At 44.5% G+C, this 20438-nt stretch overlaps 1 protein-coding gene across 3 annotated transcripts in view; it reads right to left on the reverse strand.

Annotated features, from left to right (window-relative positions):
* Positions 1–648: 648 nt before the first annotated feature.
* Positions 649–20438, reverse strand: part of MORC2 (MORC family CW-type zinc finger 2) — a 39917-nt gene continuing 20127 nt past the window's right edge. Inside the window, exons 6-26 of one of the 3 annotated variants that reach the window (XM_079150996.1) lie at positions 20299–20407; positions 16651–16810; positions 16427–16538; positions 15784–15909; positions 15146–15225; positions 14358–14440; positions 14013–14098; positions 12333–12473; positions 12080–12234; positions 11830–11958; positions 11168–11273; positions 10744–10876; positions 9123–9197; positions 8657–9037; positions 7949–8080; positions 7467–7521; positions 6747–6888; positions 6391–6615; positions 6210–6303; positions 2970–3149; positions 649–1915 (exon numbers count right to left, since the gene is read on the reverse strand). In XM_079150996.1, the coding sequence (XP_079007122.1) occupies positions 1847–1915; positions 2970–3149; positions 6210–6303; positions 6391–6615; positions 6747–6888; positions 7467–7521; positions 7949–8080; positions 8657–9037; positions 9123–9197; positions 10744–10876; positions 11168–11273; positions 11830–11958; positions 12080–12234; positions 12333–12473; positions 14013–14098; positions 14358–14440; positions 15146–15225; positions 15784–15909; positions 16427–16538; positions 16651–16810; positions 20299–20407 (2773 nt within the window). In that variant the 3' untranslated portion in view covers positions 649–1846. Of the gene's footprint in view, positions 1916–2419; positions 3150–6209; positions 6304–6390; positions 6616–6746; positions 6889–7466; positions 7522–7948; positions 8081–8656; positions 9038–9122; positions 9198–10743; positions 10877–11167; positions 11274–11829; positions 11959–12079; positions 12235–12332; positions 12474–14012; positions 14099–14357; positions 14441–15145; positions 15226–15783; positions 15910–16426; positions 16539–16650; positions 16811–20298; positions 20408–20438 lie in introns of those variants that run through there. The other 2 variants (XM_079150995.1, XM_079150994.1) reach the window with 2 other exon arrangements.

Below are 20438 nucleotides of genomic sequence, written 5' to 3' on the forward strand. Positions count from 1 at the left end.
AGGTTAGATTAAGCACATCCAGAAGTTGAAGCTAAAACATCTAGGAAATTCAGTCTTCATTTCTGTGTGTATTAAGGACACTGAAGCTCAAACAATGAAGATGGTGACATGAGGAAGACTTTGAAGACAGTTTAAAGCCACAGGGTAGAAAGAATGAAGAGGAGGAAAGTGCTGATTTCACTGAGAACAACACAGATTGAGTTCAGGAGTCTCACCAGTACAAGTTTATAGTATTGCATTTTGATTACATGTTAAGTAAAAAAACTTGAGTATTATCCTCCAGTAAAAATGCAGAACCAACTTCTTTTTAGATTAAAACAGTAGGTTTGTGAACAAAAATGGACCACTTGCTGCCTGGGGCAAACAGAGCTGGATGAGGAGGAATCAACAGCCCAGGAAACCCCTAAGAGTCTTGGAGAATGTTCCAGAGAAGACCACTTCTATCTTAGCCCTCCCCCAGGGATGTGGTTGGGGAAGTCCAGGACCCACCAGTCATGGGTGCTTCCATGCATAAGTGGGGAAAGACCTGGGATTTTCAGTGTGGTTGGTGTGGCTCCCCACTGCTTCTCCATCTTCTGCAGACCTCACTTGACAGCAGACTGGCCACTGCTGGCAATAGATAGTTTAAAACAAACAAAAAAACCCAAGGAGGTTTGAATCACAGATCAGTAATAAAAGGTCACAATTCTTGTGCCACCAGAGGCCTCAAATAGGAGTGGGAAGAGTTAGGGGAAATGGGACCAGAATTCTTCCAACAGTCAATAGAGAAAACTCAGCAGCTCTTGCCTTTGTCTTTGACCCTGAGTTGTTACTTGAGGGACACAGCTTCTAGGACTGGAACTGGACAGGGAAGGAAGGTCAGGTGTGCTTCCTGCAGAGCTGCTTCTGAAGTCCCTGCAGTCAGGGGCTCCCTAAACCCTCTTGGCTCCCCTGGAGCAGGGACAGTGCAGGGGCTTCGTGAGGCCTGGCAGAGGGAATAAGAATAACAGCAGTAGGCACTCCTGAGGCAGTCAAAGACGGAGGCCTCTGCCAGCTCAGCACCAGGGATCTTTCATGCACCTGCTCCTTCCCTGAGGAATCCTTTGGAATTAACATTCCTAAGTGCTACCCAGGTAGAGACCAGGTTGTCTACTCTTCAACCTGGACTCAAGCTACTGAAGTGGAAAACTTCCTTGTCCATAGTTAACTGAGGAAATCACTCCCTCAGAGAGAACTTAGTGGATGGGGAAGTGCTGACAGGATCATTCTTTTCTTTCCCAAACTGGACAACACCATAACCAGGATGACTCTTTTAACAGTTGCTTAGGTCAACTGCAGAATCTCACAGCCATGAGCTAGGATGGGAGCTGCAAGAGGAGCATCCCTGTGGGTCCCCAAATCTGAGCCCCTAGAGGCCATACTGCTCTGGGGAATTCACCTCCCATGTCCGTCCCTCAGATCCCCACATTGCTCATCCACTAAGAGAGAAACCACCCCCATCTTTGGAGCTGCTCCAGCTTCAGGATGGTGCTAACCTCACCACTTCTGTATCTTGAGGAGCCAGGAGCATAAGTGGCTCAGCCTCAGCAACCTGGGGTGGCAAAAGTATTCTTTGCCAAAGAGTCACACAAAAAAAGTATGGTCTCACAGTAGGCACAGCATCTTGTTTCTTTTAAAAAATAAATATTTATAAACTTAGGGAGGAAGATTCAAAGAATCAGAGTATCTTTCCCTCCAAAAGCACAAATGTCCCACGTGAGTTAAACCAAGGTTAAGTCTACCAACCCATGAATGAAATCCCCCTCCCCGGAAGCTGCTGTGTTGAGAGGTGGGTAGGCAAGGGAGTTGGTCTCTGGCTCCCAGCCACTCAGTCCCCCTTGGTGATGAGGTCCTCGATGTAGGCATCCAGCTCATCATCTGTGTTGATGTCTATGTCCTAGAACAGAGTGGGGTAGGGGTCAGCCAGGGCCAGAAAGTTTTTTTTTGTTTTTTTTTTTGGGGGGGGGGGCTCTCCACCCTTCTCCCAGCTCCTGGGGCTGAGCCCAGAGTCCCCTCCCCATGATGCACTCCACCCTGGCTGTCAGGCTCACTCTGTCCTGTCTTGATCACTTCTCCCATCTCCACCTCTGTGCTCAGATGATGTCCAGATTTCTTCTTCCTGCTCGGCTTCTACTTCCAAATTCCACTTCCTTAGATCTACGTTTCCCTTAGTGTTGCCCACTTCTCTCCCTTTTGTCATCACCCCAATGTCCAGACCACCATTATCCCTTACACAGACAACTGTGGGAACTTACCATGTTCCCTGGTTCTAACCCCAGCCCTCCAACCAACTAGAGTGTCATACTGAAAACTGGACCAGGCCACATCCCTCTAGTAACTCCCTACTGCTCTCAGAATCAAATGCCACCTTCATAGAGTCTTTGAGCTCCTACTGCCCACAACTCCCCACTCAGGCTGAGTCCTGCTCATTTTCCCTCAATTCCCACTCTTTGTATGCAGACAACTCAGAGGCTACCCTGAACAAATGACTTCACACAGTGGTCTCTTGGTTAGTTACTTCACAGCACTGTCTACCATTAATAGCTCTAACTCTTCCTCCAGACACAGAGTAGACCCCTCAGTATTCACTGCCTGGATAAAGACCAACTCCCTTAAGGGGCACTCAACACTTCTGTACTACCCAATCCCATCTGAGCATCATCTGGAAAAGAATTTTGTAGCTTGGAGGGTTCTCAAAGCAGGTTGTACATTGGAATGTCTAAACAAGGGACAATGTTAGGTTCAGTGGGTCTGGCTAGGATGAGGCCCAGGCAGCCACACCACCTCAAGCCCTCCTGATCAGGATGCAGTACAGCCAGGGTTAGAACCACAGATTCCTGTTAAGTGGATAGAATCTGGTGAGAAGGGAGCAGGAGATGCCCAGGCCACCCTCCCTGAGAGACCAGGTGGTCCAGCTGCAATGAGAGGGCTGCCTGGCTCACCTCCTGCACCTTTTGCAGGAGTGCCACGATGTTGGTCCTTAGTTTCTGCAGCTTCTCCTCTGTCTCACGGAGCTTCCTCTCAGAGGTGCGCAGGCTTTCCTCAGAAGCCTTGGCCCGTGAATCAGCACGGCTCTGGTAGGAATGGCACAAATTCTGGAGCCCTACTTCGTACTGCTTGAAGTACTCTTTCTGTGGAGGGAAGGGTGGAGACAGGATGAGTTTCTGAGGGTTCCCAGGACCCTTCTAGATGGGCATGGGCCCACACATGATTTGGGTGGTTTGAAGGAACATCTTAGGTACATGGGGCAAGTGGTCTTCCTAGGTCCAAAGGAGAAAGACCTTCACATCTATCTCCTGGACAAGGACATGATCACACAGGTAAAGCACTCAGCAAAATGCTCTGGCAGATAGTAGCCATGACTAAATAGAGGGTTTTTTGTTTTTGTTTTTTTTTTAATGTGGTCCTGGGGATTGCTCCCAGGGCTGTGGCTTTGTGCATGCTAGGGAAGTGCTCTACCCTGAGTTATACCCACAGCCCAGCAGGGGTGATTTTTACTTTTCCAGATGGTAAGAAAGGACACCAGGATTACTGTTCCAGTTCATTCACACCTTTCTAACTTCAGAACAGCAATTCACATTCAAGTCATAATATAGTTCTGTTGCATAAACATTTAGCAAGCACTTACTAACAGCAAATATCTCCAGACTTGTGTACTAAATATTTTTGCAACATCAGAGCTTTTTAACTATGTCCCCTGAGGAGTGGGATAGTTACTATTAATTAGCAGTTTGTCAAGAGAAACTCTGAGAAGGTAGCAACATACTTATTTCAAATGAAATGTTATATGTAATCTCAGTAAACAAAAAACTATTAAATATTCTCTTTAGGTCACATGTATTTTCTAAACTCAGAAATCATTGAGAATGAGGAGGTCATTTTATGGGACAGAAATATAGTCACTAGAGTCTCACCAATTCCATTTATTTCTATAAAGACACATGAGCTACTAGCATTGAGAGGTTTCTGATTACTATTTTTAAATACTGTAACCAGCAAGTAAACTATGTCACTCACCTTAAATCTAAACTATTATCTCTTCAAACCAAGATGACTAGATATATTTCATGTTTTGCACAAAAAAAAAAAAAAATGACCTTGACAGCTCAAAATAAATAATTAAGCCAATTCCAAAGCATTAAAATTCAGTATACAATATCAGGACAACCATGATTGATACTAATTTCTTTAAAACAAACAAATAAACAAAAACACTTTTTTACTTTAAGGTTAACTTTAGATCCACAAACAGTTGTTTCATTAGTTTTTTGTGTTTTTTTTTGTTTTTTTTTTTTTTTAAATAATTAATGGTACTTGAATGTAACATTCACAGAGCCTCTAAAGCTTTATGGAATCTTAATTCTGGCATGATAGGAAAAAGGGACAATGTTCACAGACTGACAAGGACACAATGAACCTAGTATCCCTTACACCAACGAAATAAAAATTTGAGTGATTTCTGACATAATCAGGAGGTCAAAGTTGTACTGGAATAACACCTCGTTTTATAAAAATAGACTTATTTTTAGACTAACACACGCACAGTGACTTTGTTTGGGGCTGAGCAACAGTGCCCACTGCAGCCATTGGACTGAGTTTGGCAACAACTTTAAGCCAAAAGCAACAAATCTGACTGACAAGAAGATGCCAGACAGACCTTGCCATCTATCAAAATGTTTGTTCTCCTAGGATTTGTGTAAAGTGCCCACGGCCTAAACAAGGGCAAAAGCTGAAGTATGGAGCATCCTGTGAAATCATAAGTCCTGCCATGTTCTAGTTCCTCACTTTACAGGGAGAGCAAGGCAGCACTGTGAGAAGAGAAGATCCATCCTAAGAAATGCCTGGGTTCAAATCTGGGCACCTTTCTGAGTCAGTTTCTTCCACTCCTAGCTTATCTCATTTCTCGAAAGTAGAAAGGAGATAAAACCCCGTGTTATTCTCTCTGGCCAACTATATTAAGCACACAGCCACCGCACGAGGGCCCAACATCTTAGACACACTAATCATGAAGTCTTCATTTTAATCCTCTTCTCTTCCCTGGAACACTGAGCTATTCCCAATTAAACAAACATACCACTTTCTGAGGATGACTCTTAGACCCCCATTCTCCAGTCCTGACCTCCTCCTCTCTGTATACACACAGCCCCAGAAATGTGATGCTGACACTTCCAATGCAGCACAAAGTTTATCACCTTCCTTACACTCGCCACTTAAATCAACCTCCAATTCCCCACAGGCCTAAGACACACAGCAAGGCTGAGTAATTGCCACACAGACTGTATGGCCTGCATACCTTCGATTATTTGCTAACTGGCCCTCTACCAAAAAAGACTGTTGGCTACTGCTCTAGACATGGTTCACACTATAATTCCTTCAGCTCAAGTCTTTGCTGGCCAGCTTCCATTTTCTACAGAGGTTAAGACATCATGACTAGATTAGACTGACCCAAGATGCTTCACTTCCCACTCTCAGTTCACCTTCCAACCTGTCCTTTCAGTCCCCTGAGCCTTTTTTTATTCACAAAAGGCCCAGCCTCAGATACCACCCTTCCCCTATATAGGCAGACACTTGCAAAAGTCCTTGTTTTCTTTGCACTGAGTCACTCTCCCTCATCCCTACCCCAGTTCCTCACTGCTATAGCACTTGGCAGATCTTGGCCTCATGACCGGATACCTGGTAACAACTCAATCTCTTATCAAATCTTAAGCCACTGGAGGCAGTACTGCTCACTATGAGGTCTAGCAGGTCCACTTTGAGGACCTGCTAAAAGAGGCACTATAATAGCACTTGCTGGGCTACAGAAGCCCTAATACTGATCTCCACATTCCACAAGCTTCTCTCTACCTTCCTCCCAGTTTCAAGTTTTAGCCACTTTGATCCTAAGCTTGTTGATGTTGCTTGGGACAGATTTACTCCTCTACTGGGATAAAGGCAAAGGGATATACCTATCATAAAAAATCAGACCTACTATCATCCATAAGGGAGGCTGAGCTCCTAACATATATGGTGGGGTAGAGTCATTCTGCACACCAGTAAACCACTTTTCTCCGTAACATAAAGTCTTCTCTTCCCTCAGCAAAAGAAAGGGAAGCTGGTTGAGGTAGGGCATGTAACTAAGAGCAATCACAAGATTGTTCACAACAAGATTGGGGCGTGTTGGGGTACAAAATCAAAGGTCAGGCCAGACTCACCAAGGGAAAAGATATTAGCTCATCTGAATTCATAGCACTCAGTTCCTTCTTAGAGATGGGGAAACTCGGAGGCAGGAAATACCTTAAGCAATTCCTAAGAAAGAAAGTAGGGACAGGACTCAGAATGACAAGGAAAGAGAGTTATTGCTAGTCTTGAGCAGAACAACAAAAAGAAACATACCGAAGAATCTGGACCAGCAAGTCAATTGTCTCATGGTTGGTGCTTGGGGCGGTGGTATCAGGCTCAATGCGGATACAGTCAGAGGTGGAGGGCTCTGCCATGGCTACAGCCTGCTGAGCCACTACGGCCTCCTCTTCCTCCCCACCCTCTTGCTGTGTGTCAGGGCTCTGATACTCTGGAGAGGGTGGCTTCATCAGCCGCACATCTTCACTGCCTTTTTCCACCCTATGGGGGACATAAAGTTTATATAATGTCTGTCCCAGACACTTAGAACAAGCTACTAGAAGGGGGGCCAGGGATCCCTCTTCCCCTTGCCCTGACTTCTGTCATTCTGTCCTCTCAGAAGGGGTCCTTACCAGCGATCTCTTGGAGTCGTATCTGTGGGCACATAATCAAACTTCACCTTCCACCGTACCACATGCTTGCCCACCTCCACAGCTGTGACACGGCCCGTGTACCACTCCCTGTTCACACGTACCTCCACGTGCAGCCCTTTATCTGAGAATTTGGAAAGAAGCGAGACTCAAAGAACTAGATTAGACTCCTCCACTCAGCCACCTTGAGAAAGGTAGTCCCCAGGGCTTGGAGGACAGGAGTACCTAAATGCTGCCCCCACCCCACTGCATCCTAGTCTACTTCTCCCTCTGTCAGAATGGTGCCAAAAAGCAGGGAGATGAGTGACATCCAGCAGCAAACACCAAGGAATTAAGTGTTAAAAGTAACCACAAAGCAGGGCTGGGGATGTGGCTCAGTGGTAAAGCCCTCACCCAGTATGTTCAAGACATTAGGTTCAATTCCCAGCACCACCACCACCACCACCACCACCACCACCACCACCACCACCACCACCACCACCACCACCCACACACACACACACACACACACACACACACACACACACACACACACACACAAAAGGGGGAAGGGATTGCTATCTTCAGAATTTTCTCTGAGATTAGACTAGGATCCACTGTGTACAGCCCAGGCCCAGCAAAGCTTGCAGGATTAAACTGATGCTGGCGAAGGATCCACCTTCTACTTCTACCACAGGTTGCTAGGAATCTCCTCAAACTCACCTTTCTGAGCTTTCTTGAGGTCAGCTGGGTCCTCTTCCCCAGCACTGTCTGAGAGCTATAAGAGGAAGACACTGTTAGAGGCATCCCTAGTGTCTCCTGCAAAGACGATTTGTGTTACTGGCTACCCAGAGTCATCACTGTCACCTTCATGTTGCAGGTTAAGTCACTCTCTAAATTTACCATCCCTGCGTGGCATCTATCCTTCTGTCACCTTTATAAACAAGACAGAAGGCAAGGGACAGACTGTCACAAATACAGAGAAGTGAAGTGATTCCAACCCACTGATGTGCACCATGTGACTGCAGGTCTGGGAATAAAGATCCTGCCATGGCACCAAATTTCTAGTCATTTCAGTGACTGAGTTCTTGAAAGATCAACTAGGCTTGTGAAATGCTGAGATTATATAAACACAGAGCTAGAACAGGCAATGGAGCTGAAGGCCCTGAGGAGAAAAACTCTGAAAAGTTCACCTCACCACCTACCTCATTTGATTCCTTTCTTTCCTCTTTCACAGTAAATTTGCCCCGCTTGCACCGCTCCTTCCTCTTCTCAGTCTCTTCCTCAGCTTCTTCCTCATCAGAGACCCCAAGACTCCGCTTCCGACCAGGGGTAGCCTAAAACCAAGAGAACAGGAAAGTGAGGGTCCCTGTTCATCCCTTGAGGCACAGGAAATTTCATGCGAACTAAAGGAGCTGTTCAGAGAAGGGCTTGTACCTCAATGCCAATAACATTACTTAGTACATACACAAGCACTTTCTGGCCCTTGTGCCATGAGGACCTTTGCTCAAAATTGTCATGGAAGAAGCCTCTCAGTTCACTCCCTGCTTAGGTGCCTAGTCAGCCAGCTGTGACCTCCCTGATATACATTAACCACTGCTATAGCCCACCAGGGCTGTGATCAGATTGCCAACCTATGCCTACAATATGAGAAGCCAGTGGAGGTGATTAAAATTTATGGCAGACCAAAGCTCAGGGAAGCAGTGAAGGGTCTGTGGACAAGGTACCAACTTATACTATGGCCCTGACCAAATCCCTTCAGTTATGTAGATTCTCCCTTCTTGGGATTAACAGAAAAGCTCTAGATTTGATGGTCTTCCTTCAATTCCCTCACTACAGCTTTAACACAGAGTTAATTTCATTCCTATAGCACTGGCAATAGGCTGGGAGTTGGAAAGGGTGAATCATCTTACTGGGGAGAGTTTAATAGGTGGCTCTGGCTTCTTGACCACTGGATTCTTGATGGCTTTGGGAGCAGAGACCTCTCGAAGGCTCTTGGAGTTAGGCAACAGAGATGGTGACAGTGGCTGCACCAGAGGGGCCGGGCGGGGCACAGTCTTAACCAAAGTGTTTGTAGGTTTTCGAGGTGCCTCTGGTGGCTGGAGAAGCCTGGAGGTACTGGCCTCTACCCGGGCAGCCAGAGTAGGTGGCTTTGGAAGGCTGCTGATGACAGGGGCTTTTCGAGTTTGGCTGGCTGGTCTGGAAGTCTGCAGAGAAGGAGGTCTGCTTGGGGCATTCTTGATCACAGCTGGTAAAGGGGGTGACCGAGGACGCTGAGGTCTCCGTGCAGGTTCCTATAAAAGTCCACAGAGAATGAGAACATTGATCCTGTCCTGGGACACCTAAGAAAGAGTCCCTCTCATGCTTCCACGATTTTACCTCAGAGGAAGGTCTGGTGGTCACTTCCAAGGGCAATTTCTTCAGGTCAGCTTGGGAGCGGATGGGTGTGGTTTTCTGGAAGGCAAACACGATGATAAAGTTTTTTGTATATCTTGGTAACATTCAAATGAACTTTTTTTGGATCATCGCTATGTGTCTGGGACAGTGAGCAAATAAAAAAGAAAACCTAGGTCACAGTCCCAGTTCTACAAGCCTCCCATTCTCATCGGGGAGATGAAAAATGCACAAACACTAAAATATCAGCAAACTGACACTGTGATTAATCTAGCAAGTGAGAAACTAGGGAAAGTATCTATAGACTAAATTTCTATAAAAGGAAGCCAAAGCCTAATGGATGTGTGAAACTTGGACAAGGCCAGAAAAGACAGGATTCAGTAGAGAGGGAGGTACACATAAGACATTTCATGTTAGTGAGAGTATGTCTGCAGACATAGAAGCCAGAAAGGGAAAAAAGCTCTTATAATAAAATATAAAATCATAAAACGTATCTATAAAAAATGGGCAAATTGAGAAAAAAAGAAATATAAGTAAAAAACTAAAGATTCTAAGGAACATAAGTGGACACAGAAAAAATGTCCAATGTTACACATAAAAATTTTAAGATGCATATGTCTGCCTATCAACTTTGCAGAAACATCTGAAAATAATACTCTTATATTGGCAAAGAATGAAATTAAGCCAGGTACAGTGGCACATACCTGTAACCTCAGTTACTTAAGAGGCTGAGATAGGAGGATTATAAATTAAAGGCCAGCCTTGGCAACTCAGTGAGCTCATGTCTCACAAAAAATAAATTAAAAGGACTAGGGGTACTGTGCACTGGTAGAGCACTTGCCTAGCATGCAAGAGTCACTAGGTTCAATCCCTAGAACAGAGGTTAGAGGGGACTGGAAAAATAGAAATTAAAACATCTTCTAGAGGGTAATTTCAAAAGATGTATTTAAAAAGCCACAGATTTTTTTTTTTTTTCTCTTTTTTTGGTACTGGGGATTAAACCCAGCAGTGCTTTACCACTGAGCTACATCACTAGCCCTTTGGTTCTAAGACAAATTCTCACTAAGTTGTTGAGACGGGTCTGGAACTTGCAATCCTCCTGCCTCAGCCTCCCCAGTCACTGGGATTACAGGCATGCACCACTGTGCCTGGCTAAAGCCACAGAATTTTTCCAACTCTTTTTCAATTTCTCTTCTAGAAAATTACCACGAAAAAATAACATGCATATATATTTTATGTACATTAAATAGATGGCATGATCTCCATACTTGAAAAATATGAATAATATAATATAAATGTATTTTTATATATTATGTTTAGGTACTCATGAAAAATTGGAAGGATATTTAGCATAGTTAATTCTATGAGAGGATATTTATTTTCTGGAGTTTTTCATCCATCCTAAATAAACAACCACTTTGGAGTATATAAACAAAACAGTTTGCTTTTGGGAAAAATAAGCAAGGCACACTTGAAAAACTGAGTGTCTGGACCTGGAACCTAAGGCTGGAAAGCCTTGGCAAGCATATATGGGTGAGTGGATGGCAAAATTGACAGAGTCCTAGGCAGACCCTACACAGGCTGGTTCTGCCCACTGCCCACACACCTGAAGGGCCTCCAGCTTCTCCTGCTGCTGGCGAATTTTTTCTGTCAGCTGCTTCTGCTTTTCTTCCTGGGTCTTCAGGTCCTTTTTGAATGTCCCCAGGGGAACCTTTTGCTTCTGTTCAGAAGCCTCACACCTGTAAGAGAAGAGGCTAGGGAAGTAATGGCAAAACAAAGTTCCAGAAGGGCAGGGATGTCCCTCCTCAGCCAACCCTGCTTTCTCTCAAAGGAGAACCCCCTTCAGAACACCCAAGGCATATGCATGCAGGACATGTGTCTGTTCTTCCTTCTTGGGCACTTACTATGTGCAGCAAGGATGTGAGCACTAATATCAAGAAATGTAAATTATTTACCCAAAGAGTGGAGGAACAGTGAGGAAAAAAGGGTGGTGGATTACCCATAATCCTCATGTTAGAGAAAGTGCTCACCGGTCCTGCTCAGGATCAGGGTTCATGGAGCAAACCCAGGTGTCAGGGTAATCTTTTTCCACTGAACTCAGCTGGAAGGGGAGGGTCCTCCACTTCAGACACAAATCTGTGACACGGAAAACACTCACGCATGTCAGCCACACCCATTAATAATATCTGGAATCCAGGCTCCTCATAGCCAGGCCCAAGACAAGGATGCCCGACTATCCACACAAATATCTTTCCTCTGGCTTCAACTCTGTCTGTCCTTACAGAACAGTAATTCTTCTCAGAGACAGTAATTCTATCAAGGATGAAAACTTTATGGACTATAAACACTCCAAACCCCTCTCTCTTCCTGAAATTGGATTCTGGTTCAGTCATGCACTCACATTAGAAATGTAGTACCAAATGCATTGAGCCTGGGTCCAGCTATGATGAGAGAAACCTGGAAGGTTAGGTAACCTTCTGCCTCATTCAGCAGGGACAGGAGGAATTGGCAAAGCCTTAAGACTGAGCTTGCAAAACCATAATCAAACAGACATATCCTCAGTGGGGCCTTAATTAGGTCCATGAATGTCAGTCAAGTCAGGAGGTCAGCATGGGGATAGGAGGAAGGGAGGAAAAGGGTCAAAAACTATAATGGAAGGATTCAGGAGGAGGGTTCCAACAACCCAACTCACCACACTGAATGGTGGTTGGGATTTCCATAGCTCTCCGGCGTTTATAACGCAGCTCGCTGGATGGGGGCTGGTTCCAGTTGGCAGAGAGATAGCCAAACTCATCCCAGAACTTGATAATTCCACGCTGGGCTAGAAGGAAACACCCACAAATCACATTAGGAGTCAGCCTTGCCCTCTTCCTAAACTTACCCTTTAAATCACAAAAGCCTCTTAAGTCTGGAGATAAAGAGCAGAGACTCAGTCCCATTACCAATGGCAATGTCCTTCCAGTACTGTGCCAGGTGCTCCCCCATAGCCCGCAGCAGGTGCCGGTATTCCTTGGCATCAGCAAAGTCCTGCTTATTGTGTGTAGGCTCCAGGACCAAGTAGGGCACATCAACAACCCCAACAACCCCTCCACAGGCCCTAGAAAGAGAAAGAGGACACAGTCCTGTCATCTCAGTGTGGCCAAAACCTCCTGCCATCCTCCTTGGGCTAGAAAGCTCCCCTTGGTTAGTACTCACATGCCCCCTTCCAATTGTGGGCCCACTTTCTCATACATCTTGATCAGGCGGCTACAGTTATAGATGAACATGCCATCTAGGTCTCGGTGTTCAATGTTGACCCCAAAAACAAAATTCAGTTCCTTAGGTTCTTTGAGTGCACTAAGAACAATGACCAAAAAGTTAATTAATTACAGGCAAATCTATTCATTAGCATACAAATACCATGGAGCTGAAGCTGTGTTAAGCTTAAGCTTGAGAGACTTAAGATGTTTTACATCTCTGCTCAATGTGTGATCTAATAGACTCAAAAGTGTACTATGCAAAAACTCAATGCTTGCCTAATTAAAAGCACATGATTTTGGCTTTTTGAATAATAAAACGGGGATGAATTTTTGTATGAACGGATTATTGTGAAGTTGCTGCAAATCTCTGCAAGGACAGACACATGGTGGAAATATAAACACAGGTTGTCTTCACACCTTCCCCCAAAACTCCACTAATGTGATAGTAAATTAATTTTTCAAAGGCAAAAAATCACAAGAACACATGAGAGAAGACACCATTTTGATAATTAATGTCAATAAAATATTGGATGCCTGAAAAACAGATAAGCAATGAAAAGGACGTAGACTGAAGTAACCTGTAAGCATAGGAATTCATAACCCAGAAAGGCTATAGACATGGAGCTGGGATAAAGAACAGGGGGATAATTTAGTGAACCAGGACAAATGTATATTCTAAATGAAGAGGTCTACAAAACCCAATCTGTAGCATTATTCCACATTTGTAACCAGCCAGGGGAGAACAAATTATGAATGCATATGTGCAATGCAAAAAACTAAGTACATACCATCAGGTGATGGAAGCATAAGGGAGTTCAAAAAAAATTTTTTTTGTATCAGGAATGTTTTACCACTAAACTACAATCCCAATTCTTTTTATTTTTTATTTGAGACAGGTTCTTGCTAAGTTGCTAAAGGTCTTGCTAAATTGCTGAGACTGGCCTTTAACTTGTGATCCTCCTGCCTCAGCCTCCTGAGTGGCTGGGATTAATTACAGACATGAACAAGTGTGCCTGGGTTAGCACTGCATTTCTTCCATGTTTTGTATTTTTCAAGTTCTATACAATGAGCAATTTTATATGTCTTTTATTTTTTTTTTTTTTCCTTTTTTCTTTTGGTAGTACTGGGGATTAAACCAGGACTTCACACATGCTAGGCAAATACTCTACCACTGAGCTAGATCCCCAGCCCTTGTACATCCTTTGAAGAAAGAGTGGGGCACAGTAGTGCATGCCACTAATGCTAGCCACTTGGGAAGCTGAGACAGAAAAACTGCAAGTTCAAGGCCAGTTTCAAAATACAAAATTAAAAAGGGCTTTGGACATAGTAGTTCAGTGGCCAAGTGCCCCTGGGTTAAATTCCCAGTACTGGGGAAAAAAAAGAGAAAGGAAGGAAGAAAAGGTGAGATAGTGCTGGCAAGGACAGTTAAGTGTTTAAGGTGCCAGCTTTGCCCTGCCTTTCATAGGCTAAGGAAAGAACTGAGAGTTCAGTGTAAAACCTCTCCCCTGCAGGGGCATTTATAAAGCCTTTGGGATCACAATATTGTCTTTATGAAAGTAGTCTTAGGGACAAAATGGCAACCTGTCAATCTTCAAAAGCTACATCATTTTAAAAGATGGAAGGAAAGCTCCCTCACCGCTGCTTGGCCTCCTTGATTCTCTTCTTGACATCGGCTTCTCTGCGCAGGGTAATGGCTGTGTTCTGGACCTGTCGCAACATCACCTGGACACATACATCAGGATCAGGTGAACAGAGAAGGTGCTCTGGGCCCCAGCAGGTAATTTATGACATTACATACAGAACTTCTCACTTTAACTCATATGGCTCTAAAATCATACCTGGAGATTATCTTCTTTCTACAGAAAATGAACCCCACTGGGAACAAACCTAAAAGCTGTATTTTGCTTGACTAGGCTCACATGGTAAGAACTCCTAAGTGCCAGAAATGCTGGAGAAGAGTTGAATGGGTATGAGGACTTACCCTCGAGTCCCGAGTGAGATCTCCACCCAGGCGTACTTCTAATGTCCGAGCTTTGCTCTCTGCCTCCCGGGCTTTCTCTTCAGCTGAAACCCAGAAGAAACAATAAAGAAGGTTCAAAACTGTCTTCCCTCCTAGATCCACAGAGCACGCCCTGTTATACAAGAAATGTATATACCAGCAAGAAAAAGGCCTGCTGGGGGTGCAATAGCTGGTGAGGAACACTGGAGCAGCCTCCAGGGCTAGACTGCAGGATCACTTTAGAAAGAAAAATGTGAAGCAGGCACTATTTATACATAAGACATGCTTTTCGAACTTCAAAGGTGAATCACAACAGGTAAAACAAAACAAAACAAACACCCAAGGCAATTCAAATTAAGCCCTCAGAATGAGCTGGGGGCCAAAGAAGTCTTCAATCACTAGCCATCAAGCAGCCAAAAATCTCTGAGAAGTTCCTGTAGCCCTGGAGAAAGACCTTGAGATTTCTGCCCTGGAGTCAAGTGAACCAATTCACAAGTATTTGGATCAGAGAACAGTGTGGGATTCTTCACTTTGGGCAAGCCAAAGAGTTGACAATATTTTAGATAAGGCTCTAAAAATGGCTGGAGAGAGTAGAATTTGGAGAAAAAAGTGCTGAGGGAATTGGATATGGGGAAAGAGTTGGAGAGGAACTGGACCAAGGCTCAGAAGAAGAGCCTTGATCCTGGGTGACAAAGCCCTCTCCTAAATCTCTGCTTTGGCTCTAAGTAGTGTTCCCCAATGCTCTCCTCCTACATAGGAAATGGCATTACCAATTCGTGCGACATGCTCTGCTTTCTTCACCTCCTGCTCTGCACGGGTCTTGAAACGGCTTGATGTGTACTTGTACATCCTGAACAATGGAAAAAGCAACTTCAGTACCAAGTCAGTATGGCATGCAGCCAACCCAAGCAGCTCAGAACGTACCCTGCCTTCCTGCCACCTCCCAAGCTGTGGTACCCCAGCTGTTTATGATAAAACAAATCCAAACTCATTTTACCAAACAAATTCAATTCCTTACTCCACTGATCCCTGGTCTCTGCTTTTGGATCAGTTTTTGATGTTCACCAGAGTGTCATTAATCTCACAGCAGAGACAATCCTCAGTAATAAGCCCAAGCCTTTGCTTTCCTGCAGAGTGTCCACAGGTCCCTCAACCCTGAAGCTGAGAGATTCCAACAGCTGTGCCATCCTCCACATATCAGAAAGCACTATATGCTTGACAAGCTTAGATGGCCAAACTCCAAAACCTATCAGTCACCTTTGTCACTCCCTCAGGACTGATCAGTGACTCAGATTAAAGGCCCCAACACAATCAGCACTGTCAGAGTCTCTCATACACAACTACTCCAACAATTCTCCAGAAAAACTTAGCCAGGCTCAGGTCCCAGTCAGGTTGTGCAGGCCCCTACCTGGGCTTGTATAGGCAGCAAGACAGTCTCTTGGTCTGCACCTTGTGCCCATGGATGAAGATCCTCATTCGGGGATCAATATAGAGCACAGCCGCATAGGCTCGGAAGGAGCGACGCTCTGGCTTCCTGGAGGCAGCAAGAACAGAGTAGTGCTATCACCTACCCCTACCCACCAAGCCCAACCAAGGCTACAGACTCTCCCCTCTGCAGACCCTCCACCTTTCTACTTTATATTTTAGCTTCTCTTGCCATCCTGATAAAATGTTCCCTCAGCATGGGTACCACAACCCTGGTGTCCCCAAGCACAGATGTCCCCCACAGACACTTCACCTGGCCCTACCACTGCCCTACTGTGGGCCCCTGGGCAATTCCTCTCCACCCAGGCCTCCATTTCTTCTTCTGTCAAATCAAGGAGTTGGAACAGGGAATCATTAATCTTTTCTTCAAGCTTTGCTGAGGAGCTGTTGTCCTGCCTCCCTGTTGCTATATGCCAAGCAGGCATGGCGCTCTCAGTTCCATTAACTCTAATGCTGCCACTGAGAGAAGTCCAGGGAATAAGCTCTCTATTCCCTTAACCTGCAGCCACCTCCTAAGAAAATAAAGACCAGTTCCAGGGTATGCCTCCCTTCCCAGCCACACTCACGTGCCCTCTGGGGAGGTCTCTGCCATCTGGATATCTCTTGGATTTGAGATTATGTCTAGTTCAGGCTCTCCATTATCCATTAGTTTGAGATTAAAGATGATCACCAGTGTTCCTGAAGAACAGAAATCTTCCTTTTGTTCTGCCAGGCACCCTGGCCCATGCCCACACTATTTGTGGCCTTGGAGCTTACAGATTCTAAGGCCTGAGGCTCAAAGCCTGCTTACCACTGTCCCCAGGAATCTTCATGAACTGGGTCATCACTTCCTCTTCAGTGCGGAAGGGAGAGTACTTATAGATGAGTTCTGTCTCAATAGCAAACTTCTCCACATTGTCTGTGACAGGTTCCCGGGTCCGAGTATTCCAGGTAGGCAATGGGACAATCACCTTGGGAGTAAGCACAGGCAGACACGATGACACCCCAACACAGGCTCCCCACTAAAGGTACAGCTATTTTCTCTCTCCTTAGTGTTTCAACACTGCTTAGAACTTAGGCCTAAGCTCTGAAGTCTGGCATTGGAGGTTCTGTGGCTTCTGTTGATTCTTAAGACTCATTCTCTGTGATATTTCCTCTTAGGATATAATGGTTTCTGCCCCAGAGGTCTCTAAATGGGCAGTTCCCTCTTTGGAATGCCCCTCACCACTATCTTAATTTGGTAAAAATATTTGTAATTATCTAGTAAATCTAAGACACATGATAGAATCTATAAACTCAGCAATCCCACTCCTGAGTAAATACCTAGAAAAAATTTTTGTGCAAATCTATCAGTAACTGGGCCTATAGCACACACCTATAATTCAACTACTTGGGAGGTTGAGGCAGGAGAATTGCAAATTTGAGGCCAGCCTCAGCAACTTAGCAAGACCCTATTCCCTCCCGCCCCCCCCCCCCAAAAAAGAAACAAATAATGCCGGTAAACATATATAGGAATAACACAAATATCCATTATAGAGTGGCTAAATTAAACTGATATATATTTACACAATGGAATACTCTGTGGTGACAAAAATGAACAAACAGGTAGTACCATCAACATGGATGAATCTCATAAATACAATGTTACATGAAAGAAAATATGTAAGAAAACCTGCAGTATAAGTCATTTGCATAAAACTCATAAATGGGCAGATACAAACTACTATTTAGGTATACACACACAGATGACAAACTGCAGAGAAAAAGAAGAAATGACTGTCCCAAAAGTTACCTTAAGGTTGTTCCTTCAGGGATGCAACAAGGAATATGATTGGTGAAGACTCACAGAGGATTTCTAACATTGGTCCATAACAGCAACTTCACGGGTGTTTGCTTTAAAGTAATTCTCTCAATTGTATGTATATTTTAATGCCTACTTCCACGTGTATGGAATTTGGTATATCTAAGTAATGTTTTCCAAAATCCTATTCTTTCTTCAACAACCCTACCTCAAACACCACGCCCCAGCAGACTCACTGTACCCTTCCCCCTTCCTCTGAGCCAGCAGTCCCTGTAGAGCTCAGCAAAGGGCTGGCTGAAGGGATTCTCTCAACACAGCAAACCATTTGGCCTACCATTAGGTCAAAGGGACTCTGTATCTTAAGTGCCAGGGAGATCAACTGCTAAGAATTCTGAGATACTACTAATTTCTAAGAAGCTCTGCACTGAAAGCATTCAACCATAGGGATGGTTTGGGCACATTCCTCCTCAGCCAAAAATTATCTTATTTTGAAATCTTGGCTGAGTTCACTCTAGAGTACAATCCAAAATAGTGACCTTCCAGCACCAAGTAAGGAAAATTTTCAACCTAGCTTTTCTACAAAGGGAATTGATTTCCATTTGTGTACTGTGAACTTGTACCTGCTCTTTTTATCTCCCATTCTTCACAAGAGTCGCAGGTGAAAATGGCATCACTTTACATGGGCACTCACTTCCAAAGGCACCCATTCCTCCTGTTAGGACAATTCTCCTTCGGCTTCAATGTCATCTCTTTCCTGGTTTTCTTCCTACCTTTCTGGTTGCCCTTCTGTGTCCTTTGCCACTTTCTCCTTCCCCTGAACTTTCAATGTTGGCCTGCCTAATCCCAGGTCCTCTTCTTACTCCACTCTCTCCTTCAGAGCCCAGAGCCCAAACCTCCCCCAACTCCAGAATCAGATTTGACTTTGCATGTCTGAAACAAACTTACACTATCCCCCTCCACATGCCCCTCTTCCATTCTTTCCCTGCTCCAGGTAGCCCACTGCCCCCAATTACCACACTGGAACCTGCAAGTTACTCACCACTCTCTCGTCCTTTTTCCCCCTTCCATGATCAATCGCCACATCTGTGGATCCTACATCCTAAACAGATAATGACTCCATCTATTTCTCTACATCATCCCTGGTGTGAGTCTCAACAGCCTACCACAACCAAGGCCTATTAGGTAGGCCACTCCAATACTCACGCCCAATCTTTCTAAACCATTCACCACTCAATAACCACAGCAACCTTTCTAAAAGCGAATCTGATACTGGCACTCTTGCATAATAAAGTCCCACTTAATTAATAAGGCCTTGAGGTCCAATCTGGCCCATCCTGCTCTCTACAGGCCACCACTGCTAAGTCCTCTCCTATTGCCCTCACCAGTTCTTAGGACCTTGAGCTGGCTATTTTCACTGACTTGAACACTTCTCACTACTCAGACTTGGACCAGGAAACATTCCTAAACATCCCAATCCAATCAAGGTTCTTCCATCCTACCTTCTCCAGGAAGCCTGCTATAGTGCATCCCACAATCCAAGTATGCCAAATGAACTAAATATACTGCACCAAAAAGGAAAACAAATCCACTGGCTTGCTAAGTAAAGACAAGAAAAGATAAGTCTGCTATTCCCAGCATGAACTGTGATTAAGCCTCAGATCTCAATAAGACCAAAACAAATTCAATCACACCTAAACAACAGAGAGGAATTAAACTGAAACTCTGAATTCAACTGTCTGCTTAGTGACAGCCATGGATTTCTTTCTACAGAACCTCTTGGGCCCCTTTCTCAAGCTCTGGCCTCTGTTATATGAAAGGAGGTAAGAGCCCAGTTTGAGACTAGACAGACCACAACTTCCCTAATACCCTCAACAAGCATATATATTGGCAAACATATGAGCCACCAGGTCACAAAAAGAATCAGCTGTGTTTAGCTTATAAAATTAAATTACACTATGAAGATGTTTTAAAGTAAAAATATTCTGAATTGATTAACCCAATTTTCCAACATAGCAATTATCACTGGGACTGTGTAGCAGCCACTCCCAAAGTGAGACTAAATAGCAATTACCATTTAATAACAAGCTCATGCCAATGTTTTTAATATACTCATCTGTTTCACTACCTGCCCAGACCCTGAAGAATCTGATTCATAGTTTCCGATAAAGGTAGTTACAGTAACACATTTCCCCAAAAGGAAAATACTCGTGTAGCCCATTCCACAAAATCACTATCATCATATGGGAAAAGCACTGTTATTCCTATTATTACCATTAGCTACAATCTCCACCAATAGTCAGGGAAGCCCAAAATACTCTCCCATATAACACAGCTCTCCATGGTGACACCTTCCACAGATGGATTCAAGCTGCAGATCTGGAGGAGCTGCAAATTCAACTCTTGGTTTCTGCCACTTAACAGTCTTGTTCTCAGATACAGGACAGCAATTTTCTAAGTGCTTTGAAATTTCATTTCCTCTCACATTATTATTTCTCTTACCTCCTCCACCAATTCATCCAACCAGATAAGCCCATAACAGGGGGGCATGTGCACCAATCCTACAACCCCAGAGAGCCCAGCACTATTAAAGGGCCTATGGAACCAGCTTAGGCAGACTCAGGAAATGTGGAGGAAATGTCCCACATAGATGGGACCTACTTCGTCAATGCCTTCTTCTTCATGAAAGGTACGAGACAGGAAGAGGCAAGTCATGGTGTCTTCCTTCTTGGTAAAGAGGATAAAATCCTTCCCAATGCGCATTGAGCCCCTGAAAGGGAAGCAGAAAACAGGTTGTTCTA

The sequence above is a fragment of the Sciurus vulgaris genome, assembly GCF_902686455.1.
Source record: "Sciurus vulgaris genome assembly, chromosome: 8".
NCBI classification, from domain to species: Eukaryota; Metazoa; Chordata; class Mammalia; order Rodentia; family Sciuridae; genus Sciurus; species Sciurus vulgaris.